Here is a 20,630-nt window from a genome sequence, read left to right as displayed (position 1 = left end):
AATTGCCGCCGGGGCTCCCTCGGCGCTGCGGGGCCTCTGTGAGCAAAAGTGCTACTTTCTCAGCTGCCGGGCATGCGAGGTGTGAGCGGGCGGTTTGGCTGCTGCGTCAATGAGTTTGCTCTGGAGCAGGGTTCCCTCTAAGCTGAGTTAGTGTGAGCACACAGTTTTTTAGCCTCCGGCTCACACCTTTTTGTCTCAGCTCAGGAAAGGAGGGCTCCAGAGCAAACTGATCGATGCAGCAGCCAAATCGCTCATTCACAATTTTAATGCCAGGAGCTCACAAAGTAGGAGCTGCGGTGGCTCAAGTGGTTAAGACGCTGAACTGCAGGCTGTGGAAGGTTTTATCAGGTTTTATAACCATTACTTAGAGCTACAGTGACTCTTAAGAGGAAACTTCCATCTAGCAATGTCCTCTATGTTTTTACCTACTTGTTTAAACTGTCTCAGCTTGTGGCTACCCCCGTATCTCGTGGCAGTGACTTTTATTAGGAGTCCTTTGCATCGTGTTATTTGGTCAGACCTGAATCTGCTGTTATTATCAATGTCACTGGGGTTATCCTGAGCTCAAATGGGATGAGAAGAGCTCTTACAATTCATTTGCATGCGTATAGCCTTGCAGTTCGAGACCCGGGTGCCGCATGATGGAGTGAGCTCCCGTCTCTAGTTCCAGCTCCTGCCAACCTAGCCGTTCGAAAGAAAGAAATTGCAAGTAGATAAATAGGTACTGCTTCGGTGGGAAGCTAACAGCATTCCGTGCGCCTTGGCGTCTAGTCATGCCGGCCACATGACCACCGAAACATCTTTGGACAGCGGTGGCTCTTTGGCTTGGAAACGGAGATGAGCACTGCCCCCTAGAGTCGGATTCAACTGTATTTCGGGCAGGGGAAACCTTTACCTTTACTAGGCTTGCAGTTTATTCAGCTTTGCTTACTTCTTTTCGCTCTGGTGTCTCTACGGTCTGTAGAGCCTGTAAAAGTTCCCACCTCTGTTAATGAAGACTTCCTTTGGTCGGTGTCCTTAGAGATACCTGGCATTCCTGAGGTAGCCCCTTAAGCTTTTAATCTCTTTCACAAGCCTTCCCTTCGTATCCTTCTTTCAGAAGATGTGCTACCAGGGATCTCATTGCTGAGTGAAACCAACCAGAATCCATTTTTCTCAGCTGCAGGTGTCCGTGCAAAGGGCCCCAAAGAGGTATGCAGGAAGCAAAGAAACGTGAAGCCATAAAGTTGAAAAATGGAGCAACTGGAACTGGTATGTGTTGTCACCAGGCTAACATTTTGATGTGCTCAATTCAGTTATTCCTTATTTTTAAGGAGCGATGCAAATTCTATAACGGGTCGTCAGTTTGGTTTTTTTAATCGCTCTGTCCCAGGAAGCAGTGGTAAGAGACTGTCTTCAGGCTCTCGGCTGAAAGAGAAAACAGAAGAGAGACAGAAAAGAAAGACGCTCTCTGCTTCGCCTGCTTCTCCTGATCCTGTCATTAAGCCACAGCCCCGGCCCAGTGACCGGCTTAATCCCAAAACGATTGATCCGGTATGTACAGGTGTCACTTCGGGAATCTGCATACTATTGGGATAGTGAGAAGGATCCTTGCCTTCCATAAACATATGGACCAAGCGAAATAGAGAAAGTTTTTGGAAATGCTGGGATGGATAGACAAACCCAATCCTAGTCACACCAGGTTGTTTAGTAAGGACAGAAGTAGTGTGGGAAGGCAGTCTCTTGAGCTCCTACCTCCCTTTGTGGCTTGCTGTTTTGTTAGAGAGCCAGTTTGGTGTAGTGGTGAAGTGTGCAGACTCTAATCTGGGGGAACCGGGTTTGATTCCTTACTCCTTTACTTGCAGCTGCTGGTGTGACCTTGGGTCATTCATAAGTTCTCTCAGAGCTGTTCTATCATGAGCAGTCCTCTAGAGAGCTCTCTCAGCCCCATCTACCTCACAGGGTGTCTGTTGTGGGGAGGGGAAGGGAAAAGCGATCGTAAGCCACTCTGAGGGTGCGTTCAGACGGGGCGTTTCAGCCGGCATTAAACTGTTCCGGTTGGAACCGTTGCAGTTTATGCCGGCTGAAACGCGATCACACTTACCTCCCTCACAGCGGAGCCCATCGCTGTATGCCTGTCCACACACAGCGAGCATTGGCGGTTTGTTTATTTTACTCAGTTTGCACATGCGCATAGGCAGCCATCCACAGAATGGCGATCTTCGTGCATGTGCAAAACACCCCGTCTTCTCTGTCCCAGCTGACAGTTTGAAAGCAGCCATTTTTAAAAGGCTAATTGTAAACTGCTTTCTGAGGCGGCTGGTGGGCTGAATCCCTCCTCCCGCTCCCCCGCTGCCGGGTCTGTTTAGATCCGTCTCTCTTTTAATGCCAGAATTGGAACTTAGGTCTTTCCTGGTCCAACCCAAGCGAGTTCACGGGTCCAGGGATCAAACTCTGGCTTTGCTGAAGCCCTGGCGCAAGTTTCCTCGGAGTTGCACTCTCCGACCAGCAAGAAGGAGGCGGAGATCTGGTTGCAAAGGCTGGAAAGAGGTCGCTCGCCTCTGCGCCAAGAGCCGCAGCCAGAAAAACGCAATTCCCTATTGGCGTTTTGAGGGAACGGGAGGGGCTCACCTGTCACCCGGAGCAGGAAGCAGCAGCAGCCGGCGCCGCGCCGCGAGAGCCCCGACGGAGCGCAGCCGGCCGGCCAGCTGGGCAGCCTCCCCGGGACAAGGTCAGGAGGGGGCAGGGCACTCCCGGTGCCTCATCAGGCCATGCCCCCCTCCCCCCCCTTGTAGCTGGGAATCAGGCTTGTTGCAAAAAGAGGGAGTCCTCTCGCGGCACCTTGCAGACTCTTCCTAACACAAAGTTAAAAGTTTAAAGAGCAAACTGGCCTCCCATTAAAGAGCAAACGCTAAACTAAGGACCTTTTCTTCTTTAAAAAAACAAACGCTGGGGCGAAGCTTCGCCCAAGCGCATATCGCCTACGTTTAAAAAAAAAAAATGGCGGGGGGGAAATCAGAAGCCTCTGGCTTCTGAACGGAAGTGGCTCTGCAACGTTGGAGAGCGATCAGACGGGGAGGTAAACCGATTACAACCGTTGCACTTAGGATACCACCACTTCGGGACCTAGTGGCAGAATGCAACGGTGTAAAGCGCTTTACAACGGTTAGGGACGGAAGGCAGATGTTCTACGTGTGAACGCCGGTAAGTACACCGATTGCAACTGGCATCTATACCGTTGCAAACACCGCGTCTGAACGCACCCTGAGACTCCTTCAGGTAGTGAAGGGTGGGGTATAAATCCAATCTGTTCTTCTTCTCTCCGGACACACACTTTCCAGCTGCCAAGAGAACTCTTCCAGTGCTAAGGGCAAAAACTCACTGTGCTGACCTCCAGCATATTGGTAACACGATGGTGGGTCCCTGTTGATGCAGTTCTGCAGACACTGGAGCCATATTTAATTTTTAGTCTTCTCTGAACTGTGTGCAGCTGAGTGACAGGTCAGTTTTCAGAGTGTCTTGGGATGCCATCTCTTCTATTTTTTAAGAGAACCCTGAATTCACTAAGGGCAATAAATTCTTAATCCATGTATGATTTTCCAGAACGTCCTTGTGGTGTTTGTGAATAATGTAGGAAGCCCTTTTCTTACAGTAGCAGGCTGTTTTTCTTCTTGGTTGCCTTGTCGTGAATGATAGTAAATATAAAGAATACAAAGAATGATAACAAATATAGAGTTGTGACTAATGCTGTTTTTGAGTGGAAACGCTTTACACGGGGGAGAACCATCCGGTTCAGTACAAATTAAAATGTGTGATAACAGGCAAGCAAAGTATAACATAAACTTGTTTGGCGTTTTATGTTGGGCGGGGAGAGGTCAGCGTGGGATCAGTTTGCAGTTGGCTCCCAAAATTACAGGGAATTTTGGGGTAGGAGTCCAATTCAAAAAGGTTTTAGCCCTGTCATGGTAAATGTGTAAAATCCGGCTGGTATTTTCTGCCCCATCAGTACAGGTTGCATCTTGTGAAATTATACGGAAAAATAAAATAATGACAAATGAATTTTCACCGAGGGGCTACATTTACAAATGTTTAGTATGTGTACAGCCCCCCCAAATGAGGCAAATAATGCCACAGGGGGCCATTTTGGGGTTGGGAAATGGCCCAGGTGGAGCGGGATTACCTCTTCATGCTGCAGTCCTGATCCCTGTGGAGCTTCTAAATTAAGTTTCAGCAAGAAATTTGAAGCTGGGGACCTGCTGCAAGTCCCCATTGCAATCACGTGGTAGATGTAACACAGGGGTGTCAAATTCATTTGTTATGAGGGCTGGATCTGACATAAATGAGACCTTGTTGGGCCGGGCCGGGTGTGTCATAAAATGTAATGCCAGGTAGCGGAGATATAAACTTTATAAAGGACCCAAACACAAAGGGGTTCTTTTTTAACTTAAAATAAAAAATGCTTAAAACATTAGCACTCTTGCAATATTTTGTTTATTTAACAGTGTCTGATAACTGACACCTCTTGCTCTGACTTATTGCATCAAAATGTCTGTGCTGTTGCAATCTTGAGTATGCTGTTCAGGTGTGTATCTGTAAGCTGCAAACCTATGATGATGCAGCAGCAGCAGAACCAGAAGAAGAAGCAGAAGACAGTCAGTTCCACTGCGGGCCTGATCCGGCCCCCTTTAGGGGCTTCATCCGGCCTCCAGGCTGCATATTTGACACCCCTGATGTAATATGTAGTTTGGCCTTGAGATTTTTCATCCCAAGCTGCTGCAAGCATTTGAGACAGCTTCTGTTGGCTGAGTGAACTTAAGCCCGCTTCCTTCACAGCATCTAACACAGAATTCTCCATTAAATTTTAACATGGTCCCTACTGCTTCTGCTCACTTTGCTCAAGGGATTCTCCTCTGCGCTATAGATCCAGCCAAAGCTTGACACTTTGGGGTACGCTGATTTTATTGGAGAGATTTAAGTATGTGCCTCACTCTCCTGTTGAGTGAAATACAGTTTTGGCCTTGGCTGCTCAGGAGTAGTCTTAATCTTGCTGCGTCAGGAAAAGATTAATATTTCAACAGCCATTTTCTTAGGGATCTTTCTCTTGCCGCTGCATGTTTCGGACAGTAGAAGAAGGCATGACGGAATGAGTCAAGTTCTGTCAAGGGGCAGTCACAATAGCGCTGGTCCAGGGGGGTCTTGAGAAAGCGGCCCTTCATCCGGGCTGTTGGAGACGCATTGCAGCTTGCAATCACGTATGACCGCCTCAGTTTTGGAATGGTCAACATGTAAACATGTTTAAGTAAAGAGGCAGGTCAGATTTGGTGGAGTGAAATGGAACGTGAACGGGTTAAGTTTGGCTGGGTCACGTCCAACTTATTTTTGTAATATTGTAATAATAATGTTAGTAGTTACCGCTGAACTAACGTGGCCTTCCTCTTCCCCCCCCTTGCAGTTTGGTGTCCCGTCCAAAGCTCCCTCGGCCTTTGCTGCCATTTATTCTAAAGGAGGCATTCCTTGCAGGTGAGGCTCGTGAGCCACGCAGGGTAAATGTGTTTCAACAAGAGAGCCAGGCAGAGTGTGGCAGTTCAGAGTGCTGAACGGGGGTCTAGGTGGCCTGGGCTCGAGGGCCCCCCCTCCCCCGGTGCCTGAGAGGCTCACTGGGTGACCTCGGGCCACTTGCGCTCTCTCAGCCTAAATGACCTCACAGGGTTGTTCTGAAGAGAAAATGGAGGGGACGAGGACCCCGTAAGTCGACTTGGGTGCCCATTGGGGAGGAAGGTGGGGGATCAGTCAATTAGGAGGAGGAGGAGGAGATTGGATCTATCCCCCGCCCTTCACTACCCAAGGGAGTCTCAGAGCGGGTTACAAACTCCTTTCCCTTCCCCTCCCCACAACAGACACCCTGTGAGGTAGATGGGGCTGAGAGAGCTCTTTACAGAAAATGCTCTTTTTCAAGAACAGCTGTGCCAGAACTATGGCTTGGCCAAGGTCATCCAGCAGCTGTGAGTGGAGGAGTGTGGAATCAAACCCGGTTCTCCCAGATTAGAGTCCACACACTTAACCACTACACCGAACTGGCTCTAAATAAATTAAATATCAAGCATGAAGGTAGAGGCATGTGTCCGACCTAATGTGGACTCTGACGGGGGGGGGGGGGAGTGCTCTTTCCCACTTCCTGCTCCTGCAGGCCATCTAGTCCAACCCCCTGCTCCATTCAAGATCGGCCGAAAGCATCCCTGACAAGTGTTCATCCAGCTGCTGCTTGAAGGCCATCGGTGAGGGGGAGCTCGCCACCTCCCTAAGCAGCAGATTCCACTGCCAAACTACTCTTACTGTAAAAAAACACAATTCTTCCTAATATCCAGCCAACACCTTCCTGCCAGTAATTTAAACTGACTCGTCTCCTCTGCTGCCAACGGGAACAGCCCCCCGCCCTCCTTTAAGTGACAGCCTTTCCTCTTAGGGCTGGGTCTCCAGGCCCCTGACGGTCCTTGTCACTCTCCTCTGTGCCCACTCCATTCTGTCCACGTCCTTTCTGAAGTGAGGCCTCCAGAACTGCACGCTACTGTGCGGCACACTCCAGGTGTGGCCTGACCTATGTGGTGTATAGCAGGCCTATGACATCTTGCAATTTGGATGCTATGCCTCTGTTGATGCACTCCCAAGATTGTATTGAGCCCCCCCCCCTTCAAGTTCTGTTTCTAGGCGCCAGTAGACCCTGAATAACAGGCTACAGGGCAAAATCGGGAGGGGGAGTCAGCAGAAACTGTCTCTTCTTCTTCTACAAATTAAAATGGTCTATAGACTACAAATGAAGCCTTTCTTTTATAGGGCTGCATTTCCTTTGAACATAAGAACATAAGAGATGCCAATGTTGGATCAGGCCAAACACTCTGTATCACACAGTGGCCAGAAATACCAGTGCCATCAGGAGGTCCACCAGTGGGGCCAGGACATTAGAAGCCCTCCCACTGTTGACCCCCCCCCCAAGCACCAAGAAGACAGAGCATCACTTGCCCCAGAGCCCCTATTTATACCTTGTGGCTAATAGCCACCAATGGACCTCTACTTGTGCAATACCAAAAATCAAATATTCGGAGGGCCGCACAATAGCCAATTAGCAGATGTTCTGTCTTTTAACAAGATATGAATATTACTGAGGATTTGTTTATACGTGCACTTTTGTCCTTGGCTTGATGGGGAATATGCAACTGTCCTCCACTGAAAAGCATTACGTGTGGTGTGGTTTGGTGTGGAAATACTGCCTGTGGCAGTTGATCTGTGACGACTGATTCACACATTTAAGCCCGCCACTTGATGCAACTAGATCAAGATGGGTCACGGTCAGTGGTCCCTCTCAGCTGTGGAGTCTCGTGAACAAAAATTCTGCTTTGTGAGCCACCTGCATTAAAGTTGTGAGTGAGCGATTTGTCTGCTGCATAAATTAGTTTGCTCTGGAGCCGTCCTTCCTGAGCTAAGACAAAAATGTGTGAGCCGGAGGCTAAAAAACTGCGCTAGCTCACACTAACTAGACTAAGAGGGAACACTGGTCGCCATGTTAGTCTGTAGCAGTAGAAAAGAGCAAGAGTCCAGTTGCACCTTCAAGACTGACAAAATTTGTGGCAGGGTAGGAGCGTTTGCGAGTCACTGCTCGCATGCACGGTGACTCACAAAAGCTCCTATCCTGCCACAAATGTTGCAGGTCTTTCGGGTGCAACTGGACTCTTGGACCTATTTCACACAAGAGCTGCACTGTGGTCGCGCCTCCCTTTGCCCCGCTTCTATTGGTCAATTTCCCACCCGAAGCCGTGTGGCCGCATTTTGACCCGCGGCTTCGCCTGATTTTCCCCGCGGTTTTGTGATCCTCAAAAAACAGGATCACAAAACCGCGGGGAAAATTGGGTGAAGCCGTGGGTCAAAATGCGGCCGCGCGGCTTTGAGTGGGAAATTGACCGATAGAAGCGGGGCAAAGGGAGGCGCGATGCGACGCAGCTCTTGTGTGAAATCGGTCTTGCTGTTTTCTGGTACTACTTGATACAGCTGTCATGGAGGTCTGGCCCCATTGTTACATAGTCCTTGAACTGCTTATTATAAGTATTTCTCTAAAGAAAGCTGTTTCTGCTTCATGGCAATTTATACCGCAATTAATATTCCTCGTGCCACTGTCAGCAAACGTGTATTTCGCTGTTGAGCATACATGTAGCAATTCTTGTTCATTAATAAAAATTGGTAGGAGATCAGTTAGCATTTGCAGCTAACTTTTTTTGGGGGGGTCTGCTAATAGAAATTGGTAGAAGACAATTTATTTGAAATTGTCATAACCGTATTTTGCTGTTAATCCCAAGGCCTGCGCCAAGAAGGGTTCTATATTACGCGTGGAGAGGTCATACAAACTATATCTGTACTCGTACATTTCTAATTGTCAACATACCTATGTTCAGTTAAGTCTGGCTGTAGATCAGATGAATCTAAGTGACAGGAGCTGACAGCTCTGAGTGTCAGAAGAGCTGGCTCTAACCGGTTCTGGCTGGTTCCTGGCAGAACTAATTAGCCATGACTCAGCATTGGTCCTGATTGGTCAATGCAAGTATAAGTACAGTGATGTACAGTGTAACCCATCTTTTTGTGAATATCTGGTGTCTGCGCAAGCATTTTGTCGGTCTGTGCAATAATTTGGTGGTGGCTTGTGTGAATAAACTGTAAATAGCTTTTACACTAAGCCTATAAGACTCACGTCTTATTTGATACTCTCACACCCATGCACACTCTGCAGGGGGCTAGCACCGCGTAACATCGACACTAGTAACTTTGGGGAAATATATTGGGATCAGTGTTCCCTCTAAGCTGAGTTAGTGTGAGCTAGCTCACAGTTTTTTAGCCTCCAGCTCACACATTTTTGTCTTAGCTCAGGAAGGATGGCTCCAGAGCAAACTAATCAATGCAGCAGCCATATCGCTCACTCACCACTTTGATGCCAGTTGCTCACAAAGTAGAATTTTTGCTCACAAGACTCCACAGCTTAGAGGGAGCCTTGCTTGGGATGGCTTCACCTGAAGTGAAAAGGTAACAATTCCAGCTGCCTTGTGTTATTATTGACATCTCTTAATCTTCTGTTTTGTTTCAGGTTGGTCCATGGCTCGGTGAAACACAGACTGCAGTGGGACTGCCATCCCGAAACCCTTCCATTTGATCCTCTCCTTATAACTTTAGCAGAGGTTGGTCCATCATTCGTCCTTGTCTTTGGCTTCGGCCGCACCATTATTATCTCTGTTCCTTCAAGGCTCGTATTGCGCTGTTTCCAGTGATGTAGGTCACCTATAGCCCGGACCCTCTGGCCGGTTTTGTGGAGAGAAGAAAGTGCGGCGGGGAGCTGGGATTAGCTTTAGAAGGGGAAATTACCGATAATAAGAGGCAAGCTAGTTTTTAGCAGATAATTAGGGATTATCACGTAAGTAGCCCACTGAAGAAAAGCGGAAATCATTGCTGGTTTTAAAGTGCTTAATCAACGGGGAAGCAACCAACAGCTCGCAAGCACTGCTCTGTATAATCTTCTCACCCACCCACCCCCTGTGGGTTTTTTTCAGCGTGCTGGTCTGTGGACAGGAAAGGGCCAAGGCGATTTGGCTCGACCACCCATAAAAACCTTTTTTGCAGAGTTCTCGCAGTCCACAAGGGGTCACATCAAATCTTTCATCCCTGGTTTTGAGTTGTTCTTTTAAAAAACAGAAAAGAGACAGAGTCCAGGAGCACCTTAAAGACTAACAAAATATGTTGCAGGCAATGCTCCCTCTAAGCTGTGTAGTCAGGGTCGCAAAATCGCCTGACTCTCCCTGGTCTGAAAGATGCCAGATTGGCCATCACCAGGGCTAGGGCCTTCTCAGTGGTGGCTCCACACTGGTGGAATGAGCTCCCAGAAAACATCAGGGCTCTGCGGAACCGTCTACAGTTCCGCAGGGCTTGTAAAACGGAGCTCTTCCCCAGGCCTTCGATTAGGAGCCGCCATTGACGAATGAGCTGTCAAAAACTGAACATGTCACGGCCCTTATGTTACTGGCATTAAGAACAACTTTGGATATTGGCCTCCCTACATTGGACCATCTTATAGCAATCACTATCTGCACTTATTTGCACTTTATGTATATTATTTGCTTACATGAAATTTTATAGTATTGCATCTATGCATTGGTGTTTTATTGTATTTTAACTTGTTGTACACAGCCTTGAGCCAGCTTCTGCTGGCTAGGCGGAATATAAATCGAAAGTAATAAAATAATAATAATAAATAATAAAGGGGACACAAATAAATTTGTCTGCTTTATGCAGTAGCCTTCCAAATGACTTGCTTGTCCAGAATATATCAGTATATCAGAATATATCAGTGCTGCAGCCCTGAGGCCTGAAAACAGTAATTGGATCTCCATAAATGTAAGGAAGGAAGGCCTGCTTTTGAGAGTCCTTCCAGGAGAGCAGGACAGAGGAACCAGTGCCAAGTTCCCAACTTCGTGTGACTGGCACCCCCGTCGTCCTGGCTTTGCCGGGCCCCAACTCAGCAGAGCTGCTGACCCTGGGGATCTCAGGGGTGGGTAACGGAGGGGGGCTGCTAGCAACCAGCTACGCCACCAGCTCCTAAGGCCAGGGCAGACTTGTTACCAAATGAAGGTCCGCTCTCAGCGTGCTTCCTTGCCTTTTTCCGTCTAGTGGCAAAGGGGATGAAGCTGTATTTCCCAGTTCCCGCAGGATGTGGCTATTGGTGCCGAGGCACAAACGGAGGACTTGGAAATAGAACTGCTTGTGCCCCATTTATGGATCCACGTAGAAATATTTTGGGAGGGGTTAAAATGAAAATGAGGAATGTCAGTCAAACCAACCATTTTCTTGGGGGCTTGAATGGTTTGGGAATGTAAAACCAGAGGGAAGCGTGCTGTCTCATCTTGTATTTCATGTGCCCACAAGGTGGCGTAAGTGCGTGTGGAATGTCCCTCGTGCAATCTGCAAGGTTGTCTGAGCATTTTTAAAGATGATTTTTTTTAAAAAAAAATACACATAGTTAGGTAGTAAAATAACATTATTCCACTGTGGCAGGGACTGAGAGAGACGAGGCATCCATATACGTTCGTATCCAAGGAGGGCTTTCGAGAGCTGCTTTTGGTGGAAGGAGCGGCTCAGAAAGCGGTCCCGCTGCTGCCTCGCCTCGTTCCCGTGTTAAAGGCTGCTTTGGTATGTCTCTTCTTTTTATTTCATGGTTCACCTGCTCGGGTTCAAAATGATTTCATCTGCCGTCTCCAGCATATGTGTAAAAGGTAAAGGTAAAGGTTCCCTTGCTCGAAAGTCAGTCGAGTCCGACTCTAGGGTTGCAGTGCTCATCTCCGTTTCAAAGCCGAAAAGCCAGTGCTGTCCAAAGACGTTTCCGTGGTCATGTGGCCGGCATGACTAAACAACAAGGCGCACGGAACGCTGTTACCTTCCCACCGAAGTGGTACCTATTTATCTACTTGCAATTTCTTGCTTTCGAACTGCTAGGTTGGCAGGAGGTGGAACTAGAGATGGGAGCTCACTCCATCATGCGGCAACTCTGGTCTTGAACTGCTGAACTACTGATCTTCCACAGCCTGCAGTTCAGCGTCTTAACCACTTGAGCCACCGCACCTCCATAGCATATGTGTGGGAGCAGACAAACGTGTGCAGAGGATGCTGTGCAGAAGCTTCAGCGTGGAGGACCAGACTGTAGCCCGGGCGGGGTGGCATGACTCTGTCCAGACCTGTGTCCTCCTGAATCCTAGACCAAATATTGTGAAACAGATTGTTTTCATTGCACAGTATTAGCTAGCGTGCGAGCGATAATAGAAGAAAACTTTCTGCAGAATTACTACAGTAGACGTTTTTGCAATTTATCTTTGTTGACTCTTAGTTATTTTGTCACAGATGTTGTTTTTGGAATTCTACCTCCTCCCATGATCTCTCTTTTTTAATCTTTACGCAGTGGCTGGACTGGGGATGCTCTAGGCTGATCCTGCCTTAAGCAGGGGGTTGGATTAGATGGCCTGCATGGCCCCTTCCAACTCTGTGATTCTGTGAAAACACAGGACATCAATTTGCCCAAGCACTTCTACTTACCACTTTGCTCTTTGGCTAAATTCCAGGTGTGGTTCTCACCTGGAAAGTCCTTTTGTGGCTTGAGATGCTTGAGGGGATCGCCTCTCCCCGAGGTTGCTGTCTGAAATAACCTCTTCATAAGCCAGCGGCCATTGCAGAGAGGGCTTCCTCTGTGGTGACCCTAATACGGTGGGAACCAGTGCTAGCTCAGGTCTGTCACATGACAGGTCTTGGCCCTTTAAACTGGTTTGATTTGCAGAGGGCTCTGCTGTTCAGTGTGCCCCAGTTTGTTTCTCTTTGGTTTCTCTTTGGTTTCGGCTTTGTATTTTCCTGGTTTCCTGATTTGGTTTTGTGTAGAGATGTAAAATTTCCGGAAATTTTGAAGCTCGGAAAAAAACCCGGTTTTTCCCCAGTTTTTTTCGGGGGGGAAACAGAAATTTTCGGAAAAATTGAAAAAAATGCTACATTAGCATTTCTTTTGTCTTTTCTAGATTGAAAGTCATTCTGTTACTTCAGGAACATAAAATATGACTATGGACATTTTTATTTGGCATGAAATGATCACAACTAGCATATTAAAAATATAGTGTAGCCAAACAATTATTACAAACAGAATACCCACCCACATGCAAAAACAAAACTGAAACCTTTTTATTTTCTTCTGACAATAGCACCTCCTAAAGGAAGAAATGCATCTTGTTCTTGCATTGGAGAGTTCAGTTTGTAACCTAGGACTTGCTTGTCCTCAGTGCACAGAAATTAGAAATGATTTGGAAAATATTTGAACACCTTGTCTTAAAATATTTTATTCATCATGTTAAAATAAAACGTTCCATAATCATTTTTTTTATCTTTTCTTTTCTTTTTTCAATTTTTCGGGGGGGGGGGGAAGGTTTCAGGGGGAAACCCGGGAAAAAACCATCCCCCCCCCCAATTTTCCGGGTTTTTTTCCCTGGGCCTTCATATCTCTAGTTTTGTACTTGATCTGTTTTCTCTGCCTGATCTCGACAGCCCAGGCTTGCCAGATCTCGGAAGCTAAGCAGGGTCCAGTGTGTCTCTCTAAGCTGAGTGAGTGTGAGCTAGCTCACAGTTTTTTAGCCTCCGGCTCACACACTTTTGTCTCTTAGCTCAGGAAGGAGGGCTCCAGAGCAAACTAATTTATGCAGTAGCCAAATCACCTGCTCACAACTTTAATGCCAGCAGTTCACAAAGTAGAATTTTTGCTCATAGCTTAGAGGGAGCATTGGCCCTGGCTAGTGTTTAGACAGGAGACCTCCAAGGAATACCAAGGTCATGACACAGAGGCAGGCAATGGCAACACACCTCTGAATGGTCTCTTGCCTTGAAAACCCTACAGGCACTTTCCCCCACCTTAAAGAGTTATTGTATTGAACACTGAACAAGTCTAGTCAAGAGACTGCCATGTCCCAAGAATGAATGACTATAAGTGATTCAAATAGAAAATTAGTGGATGATTTTTTTTTAACTAGGATCGTGAGTTATGCAGTGTAAAATTCTAGTTGGTATGAGAATAGAGAGAATCCATATTTTATCTGTGTGCAACCAAATTGCTTGATGAAATGTGATGTGATGAGAAAACAGTTGTAATGTTGGTGTATGTTTGTTCTTGTTTAGGTGTATGTGTATCTACTAAGCATCAAAACTTAATAAATATATTATTAAAAAAAGAGAGACTGCCATGTCCCTTAGCACGTAACTGGCTATAACCAGTCCCTCTCCCCTTTTTCAAAAGGTCCATTCAGATGGGGAAGTATTTGAAAGAGGGCTGACGGCCTTGGTACAGCTGAGTGCTGTGGTTGGCCCTGCGCTCAACGACCATCTCAAACACCTGCTTTCAAGTGTGAGTACGATGACATGTAGCACTTGCATTTCTCCCAGGGCTTTGCAAAGCATGTGGGGTTGGCATCTGGGCACCGTTGGATCAGAACTGATGTACACAACTTAGTGTGTGTGTGTAGTTGCAACTGTTCTGTGAGTGTACATTTTATTCTGCTGGCCTATGACCATAATAAATGATTGGTAGATTGACGGGTTGACATACCCAATTTAAGTCCCACCAAGCCAGTAGATCCCAGTAGCCATGTACTTGACAGTCACTGCCTCTGCCACCACCTGGTCTCTGCAGTCCCATGCAGCCTTATTGTCCTCCTGGGGCTGCATGGGAGCAAGCTGGTGAGGCCTGGACTAGACGCAGATCCTTCCAGTCCTCCAAACGTATGGTGTAAAGCAGGGGTGTCAAACTCATTTTCTGTGAGGGCCAGATCTGACATAAATGTCACTTTGTGTGCCATAAAACGTAATGCCAGGCACTGCAGCTAGTAAACTCTGAGTTGGTGTGTCCTCACTGCAAGGCCCCGTGGGCTGGGAGGGGGTGCAAAGGAAAACCCACACGGGCGGAATGGAGAGCCAGCGGTGCAGCACTGGGCGGACGCTCCCACGCTGCTTGACCGCAGGAGATGAGGTTGTTTCCACCGTGCTGAAGCCACGATCAGAGTGGCCCCTCCCACTCCCCCCCCCAGCAGTCTCCTGTTCCCTCCCTGCTGGCCCCCAGGTGTTATGTTTGACACCCCCAGTGTAAAGGATTGCCCATTATCAGTCAGGGTCATCAGGGCTTCATCTATCTTCCAACAGACCTTTCGGTAGATAAATATGATGGTTTGAAATGTAAAAACCTGCCGTGTATTTTCGTCTCACAACAGCTTTCCAAGAGACAGATGAGCAAGAAGTTCAAAGAGCAGACGACAGACGCTCTGCAGAAGTTGGAGCAGTACGGAGGGAAGGTGAGCCACGTCGGTGGGCCTGGCCTCCACAGGAGAGCTGGAGTGAAATGGTTCCTCCTGTCCTCCGGTCTCTTTAGTACCCTGTAGTGTCCTCCACCATGGCATGATACGATTTGAGGTCTTCAGGGTTTGGTAGGTCAGTGAAAACACCTCCTCTAGGTGTGCTTGGAGTAAAAGGGATGGATTTAGTGCTAGGAAAGGGGTTGAGAATAAGATGGTCAGTATCCTAATATCTTTATATCAATCTCTGATGCGTCAGCATTTGAAGTTCCGGTCACTGGCTGCCAAAATGAAACCGTAGCGCCGGGGAAGGTTCGGAAGAGGGTAACCAATATGATCACTGGGACACCTCCCCTCTAACAGAAGACACTGAAGCTTTTTAATTTCCTTCTCTGTCAATCTTCCCCCTATCGCTGTTTCTCCCCACCGTCCCTTTCTACCTTGTCTTTCTTTTGGGCCAGCCTGCAGCCAAACACCCTCTGGCACTGCCTTCCTTGCCTCTCCTTTCTCCCCTCACCCCACCCCCATCCTCACCACTCTTACCTCCCTGTCCCATCGTGGGACTCTGCTCGTCTCCCCGCCCAAATCTTTGGTGCTCTGTCTGGCTGCCCCCCCACCTCCCCATTCCAAAGTCTGGCTGCTCTTCCACTCTGTAGAGGGAAAAAAGATAGAGTTGTAAAATTTCCGGAAATTTTGAAGCTCGGAAAAAAACTCGTTTTTTTCCAGTTTTTTTGGGGGGGGGGGGAAATGGGAATTTTTGGAAAAATTGAAAAAAATGCTACATTAGCATTTCTTTTGTCTTTTCTAGATTGAAAGTCTTTCTGTTACTTTAGGAACATAAAATATGACTATGGACATTTTTATTTGGCATGAAATTATCACAACTAGCATATTAAAAATGTAGTGTATCCAAACAGTTATTACAAACAGAATACCCACCCACACGCAAAAACAAAACTGAAACCTTTTTCTTTTCTTCTGACAATAGCACCTCCTAAAGGAAGAAATGCATCTTGTTCTTGCATTGGGGAGTTCAGTTTGTAGCCTAGGACTTGCTTGTCCTCAGTGCACAGAAATTAGATCAATCTGATGCCATATATATATGGCATATATTTCTACATATTTAGAAATGATTTTGAAAATATTTGAACACCTTGTCTTAAAATATTTTATTCATCATGTTTAAAATAAAACATTCCATAATCAATTTTTAATCTTTTCTTTTTTCAATTTTTCCAATTTTTCGGAAAAAAACATTTTTTCCCCGAATTTTCCCGGTTTTTTTCTGGGCCTTCACATCTCTAGTCTCTAGATGTGGCCGTGCTTGCCCCGGCTTTGGTGGGATCCGCAGCACAACTCTGCGGCACTGGTCTTCTTGAGGGCAACAGCAGCAGTGCTGGGCCTCAGGGCTGCAGCTGTGATGCCAGTTTGGTGCAGTGGTTAGGAGCACGGACTCTAATCTGGGAGAACCGGGTTTGATTCCCCACTCCTCCACTTGCACCTGCTGGATGACCTTGGGCAAGCCATAGTTCTGTCAGAGCTGTTCTCTCAAGGATAATTCTGGAAAGAGCTCTCTCAGTCCCGCCTACCTCCCAGGGTGTCTGTTGTGGGGAGGGGGAGGGAAAGTAGTCTGTAAGCCTCTGAGACTCCTTTGGATAGTGAAGGGCAGGGTATACATCCAATCTCTTGTCTTCTTCTTCTCTTCTTAATGTGCCTACAGCATCTTTCCCTCACAGCAGAAGCATTCTCTGCACATGCACAGACATCATTTCTCTATTTTGGAGGATTCACACACACTCCTTCAATTTTCTCCCCCGTTTTCAGATTTTTCTGCAAACCTGGGGGGGGGGGTTCCCCCAAGTTTGTAGAAAAGTCTTTATTTTGTGTGAGTGGACATGATCCACAGGTCAGCCCCAGGTTCACTATTATGTATGAGATAATGCAGTTTATTGAGGGATTTAGTACAATAGTTTGGGGGGGGGTGCTTATCCTAAACAAGGAAATACCAGCAAGTACTAAATCAAGACACAGATAAATAGCACATTTCTTATCCAAGCTAATAATATCACAAACGGCAACTACCAAAGATCAATCAGAGCTACTGGAGTTTGGAGCCGTAGTTACCTTTAAGCTAAAGGTGCAAATGTGGGGGAAATGGGGTAACCGGAGAAGTGGGATATGTTGGTACACGGTAGTCCAGTCTTCTAGATGGGAGGCCTACCTTGCAGAGAGGAGCAAAATGCCAGCTCTCTGCGTGGCGCAGTGTGGGTTAGAAAGTAAAGAGAGAGCGATCAAGATGGGGAGCAAAGATACACCTTTCCTGGTCTGCATAGAGGTCAGATGAAAGAAGGAAGGATCCAGGGTGTTGGGAGCCAAGTTGCAGTCCAGTTTGTAGCAAGCATCAGACTCAAATTACTGGCTGTAAAGCCAGACCAGTTTTAGGCACACAGGAACCAGAAGATTGCAACAGACTTAGGAGTTGGGTAGTTTATGGGGGGAGAACTAGGGAACGGGCAGAGTTATCAGGGAAGGGCAACACAGCCCCCCCCGGGAACCCGGGTCTTCACCAGAAATAGGGGTTCACAAATCACAATAGCCTTCTCAGGCTTCATCGCAGGATGTCTGGTGTTCCTTTTTTCCGGGGACTGTAGCTTGAGAGCTTGTTTCCAAAGGTATCTCAAGATGACAGGCATGGCAAACGATATGACTAACTGAAAACCTAATCTCACCACAACAGGGTGAAGTATTACCCTGAAAGCTCCTGTGGTCATAGGGGACCAACTGAGTAAAGTTTCCCACCATGAATGAGCCGCAACAATTTTATCTTAGCTGAGAAGTCCCACTCCTAAAATAGCCTTCTGTTCCGTTTACTTGTGTGAGTGTTAAGTGCGGTCAAGTTGCTTCTGACTCACGGCAATCCTGTGAATTAATGTCCTTCAAAATGTCCTGTCATTAACAGCCTTGCCCAGGTCTTGCAAAGTGAGGGCCCTTGTGGCTTCCTTGACTGCCTCAGTCCATCTCCGGTCAGGTCTTCCTCTTTCCCGGCTGCCTTCAACTTTTCCTAGCATGATTGTCTTCTCCATGGATTCTCATCTTCTCTTAATGTGACCAAAGTGCGATAGCCTCAGTTGAGTCATTTTAGCTTCCAGGGAGAATTCAAGCTCAATTTGGTCTCTAGAATTCATTTGTCTTTTTGGTGGTCCCCGGTATCCATAAAACTTTCCTCCCAAATTTCAAGCCCATACATAGTGATGGGGAATACTGTGGCACGACTTGACTTGATCTTGGTCACCAGTGACACATTGAGGATCTTTCCTGGCTCTTTCATGGCTGCCATTCCCAGTCTCAGTCTCCTCCTCATTTCTTGGTTGCAGTCTCCCGTTTGGTTGACGAGGGAGCCAAGGAATAGACAATCTTAGCTTCGAGTAACTGCTGTTCCAAAGAGGGCTGAGTTAAAAGCTTCTTAGTTCTAAACCTCCTCCTAAAGGAACAGGACAAACATTTTATATAGACCAGTAAGACTAGAGGGAGCTGCAGTGGCTCAAGTGGTCAAGACGCTGAACTGCAGGCTGTGGAAGGTCGGTAGTTCAGCAGTTCGAGACCCGAGTGTGCCGCATGATGGAGTGAGCTCCCGTCTCTAGTTCCAGCTCCTGCCAACCTAGCAGTTCGAAAGCAAGACATTGCAAGTAGATAAATAGGTACCACTTCAGTGGGAAGGTAACAGCGTTCCGTGCGCCTTGGCGTTTAGTCATGCCGGCCACATGACCACGGAAACGTCTTCGGACAGCGCTGGCTCTTCGGCTTTGAAACAGAGATGAGCACTGCAACCCTAGAGTCGGATTCGACTGGCTTTCGAGCAAGGGAACCTTTACCTTTACCTTTTTAAGACTAGATTGATGATGAGACAAAGGGATGCATTGTTTGTTTTTACAAAATGGCACAGAGATTTCAAATATCTGCCTGTCCAACATGCTTTGTACACATGACTATTTTGCTTCTTTCTGGTGGCAAAGTAGTATTCCTAGTATCAGGGGAGTGGGGGGAGAGCACCATTTCTCGTGTTTATCATTGTACATCAGTTGTGATTTGAGGTAAAAGTACTTACCGTGTTCAATTCTCTTTTTATCACCAGGAAAGCTTGGCTGTTATAAAATCTAAAATTCCAACTTATTGTTCAATTGCCTCCTGAAGAGAGGTGTGAAGAAGAATTTATTTTGGAACTGTCTGTTTTCTTGTGACTACGAGACACGGTTCTGTCATTTCTCGGGGCGACAAGGAACGATCAAGGCTCACGTGAAGAGTAAATACGTTCAAGGAGCGTAATTATGGAAAGCGCCAGCAATGGTATAATCTTTGCTGTTCAGTACTTCTAGCAGGAGTTGCAAATGAGCTCATCTGGTTTATTAGATGGGATAATGGAGTCGTGTGTCTTTGTCATATGCAACTATCCAGAAAATAGAGATATTTGCTGTGTAGGTACGTGTTTTTTAATTATGGGATATGTTTACTAAATGTGATACATTAAACACTGAGGGTTTGATCCAGCTCAAGTGAAGTACTATTAAGACTTACAGATTCAGTAGAAGAGTGCCAATAAGCACTTATCTTATCAAATAGGTCAAAGTCACTTGAAAGTGCTTGAATCTGTGTGGGTTGTGTCACACTTAATTTATTTTGAAGCCGAAACTCCTTGCCTAAGGCTCGGAGAGAAATGTATTTTTATACTGTCAGATGAGAGAAAGATTTATTTCCCTAAGGATTAGAAAAATGTATAAAGTGTGTTAAACTTAGCGCAAACACTTCAAGGTACCCACTCTGTTTTACGTTAATGTGCTAAAGCTGCTTCGCTCTTTCAATTGAAGATATGGTGCGATTTCAAGTGTTAAAAGATAAAACTCAGGAATCTAACAAGTGCTTCACTGAGTATTAAACTTTTGCATAATAAACTTCTTTTGTGACTCCAAAAAATGTCTTGGGAGGCAGGGGCAGAGAAAACCCCAGACTTGCTGCATTTGTATGCTTTTATTTTCTTATAAAATGTGCACATTTACTTTCACAGCTGTCCTACAGCAAGTTTCACCTGTACATGTGTCGCCCTACGCGTGTTCCTACACTGGCGATAACAGAGCAGCCTTCAACCACCCTCTCTCGTCTGTATCTATCTACACCAGAGCAGATGCCTAGATTTCTGTTTGCAAACACAGTTGGCAGAATTTGGTGTATTCCCGTAAGCCCTTCCGATCCTTCATGCAGAAATGTCATCGTTAAGATCGGCATATGTCCTGGACCAGTAATAACAGGCTTTTAAACAGAGATGTAGTAATTAATAATGCTTGGATTAGGTTGGAAAAACATGAATCTTCAATCAGGAAACTGGCAGGGCAGAGAGGCAGGCGAATGAATTGGCTGGCATTTCTCTGCTCCCCTCCTTTCCCTTGCCCTTCTCTCTCTCTCTCTCTCTCTCTCTCTCTCTCTCTCTCTCTCTCTCTCAGCCTCTGGCCTTCACAACATGTATTCATGTGCTGAGTTGTTCCCACTCCTTTCCGACGGGAGTTGTCTGTCTGTGGCTAAGTCAGCCTGGCCAACCCCTGTCCCTTGCACGGCCAGCTTCCCCCGCCCAGAGCCTTCCTTCTATGCTCAATGACGATGGATGCTAGCCAGTTTTTAAATAAATATTTATTTCCCAAACGTGTTTGGAGAATATCCTGGAAGGAAAAAAAAAAATTCAGGACTCTGCTGATGCTAAGCAGTTTAGTG

The 20,630-nt window shown here is 46.7% G+C and overlaps 1 protein-coding gene across 1 annotated transcript in view; it reads left to right on the top strand.

The window, feature by feature from the left end:
- The window catches only part of PACRGL (PARK2 co-regulated like), a 19,888-nt gene extending 429 nt beyond the window's left edge, over positions 1-19,459 (top strand). The window contains exons 2-9 of the mRNA XM_015426105.1: positions 1,160-1,251; positions 1,373-1,533; positions 5,432-5,499; positions 9,104-9,194; positions 11,062-11,196; positions 13,826-13,933; positions 14,793-14,873; positions 19,006-19,459. Of these exons, the coding sequence (XP_015281591.1) occupies positions 1,194-1,251; positions 1,373-1,533; positions 5,432-5,499; positions 9,104-9,194; positions 11,062-11,196; positions 13,826-13,933; positions 14,793-14,873; positions 19,006-19,062 (759 nt within the window). The 5' untranslated portion in view covers positions 1,160-1,193 and the 3' untranslated portion in view covers positions 19,063-19,459. The remainder of the gene's footprint in view (positions 1-1,159; positions 1,252-1,372; positions 1,534-5,431; positions 5,500-9,103; positions 9,195-11,061; positions 11,197-13,825; positions 13,934-14,792; positions 14,874-19,005) is intronic.
- Positions 19,460-20,630: the final 1,171 nt, after the last annotated feature.

Source organism: Gekko japonicus, unplaced genomic scaffold (assembly GCF_001447785.1).
Source record: "Gekko japonicus isolate JY-2015 unplaced genomic scaffold, Gekko_japonicus_V1.1 scaffold120, whole genome shotgun sequence".
NCBI lineage: Eukaryota > Metazoa > Chordata > Lepidosauria > Squamata > Gekkonidae > Gekko > Gekko japonicus.
This window is presented reverse-complemented; position numbering and strand designations above follow the sequence as displayed.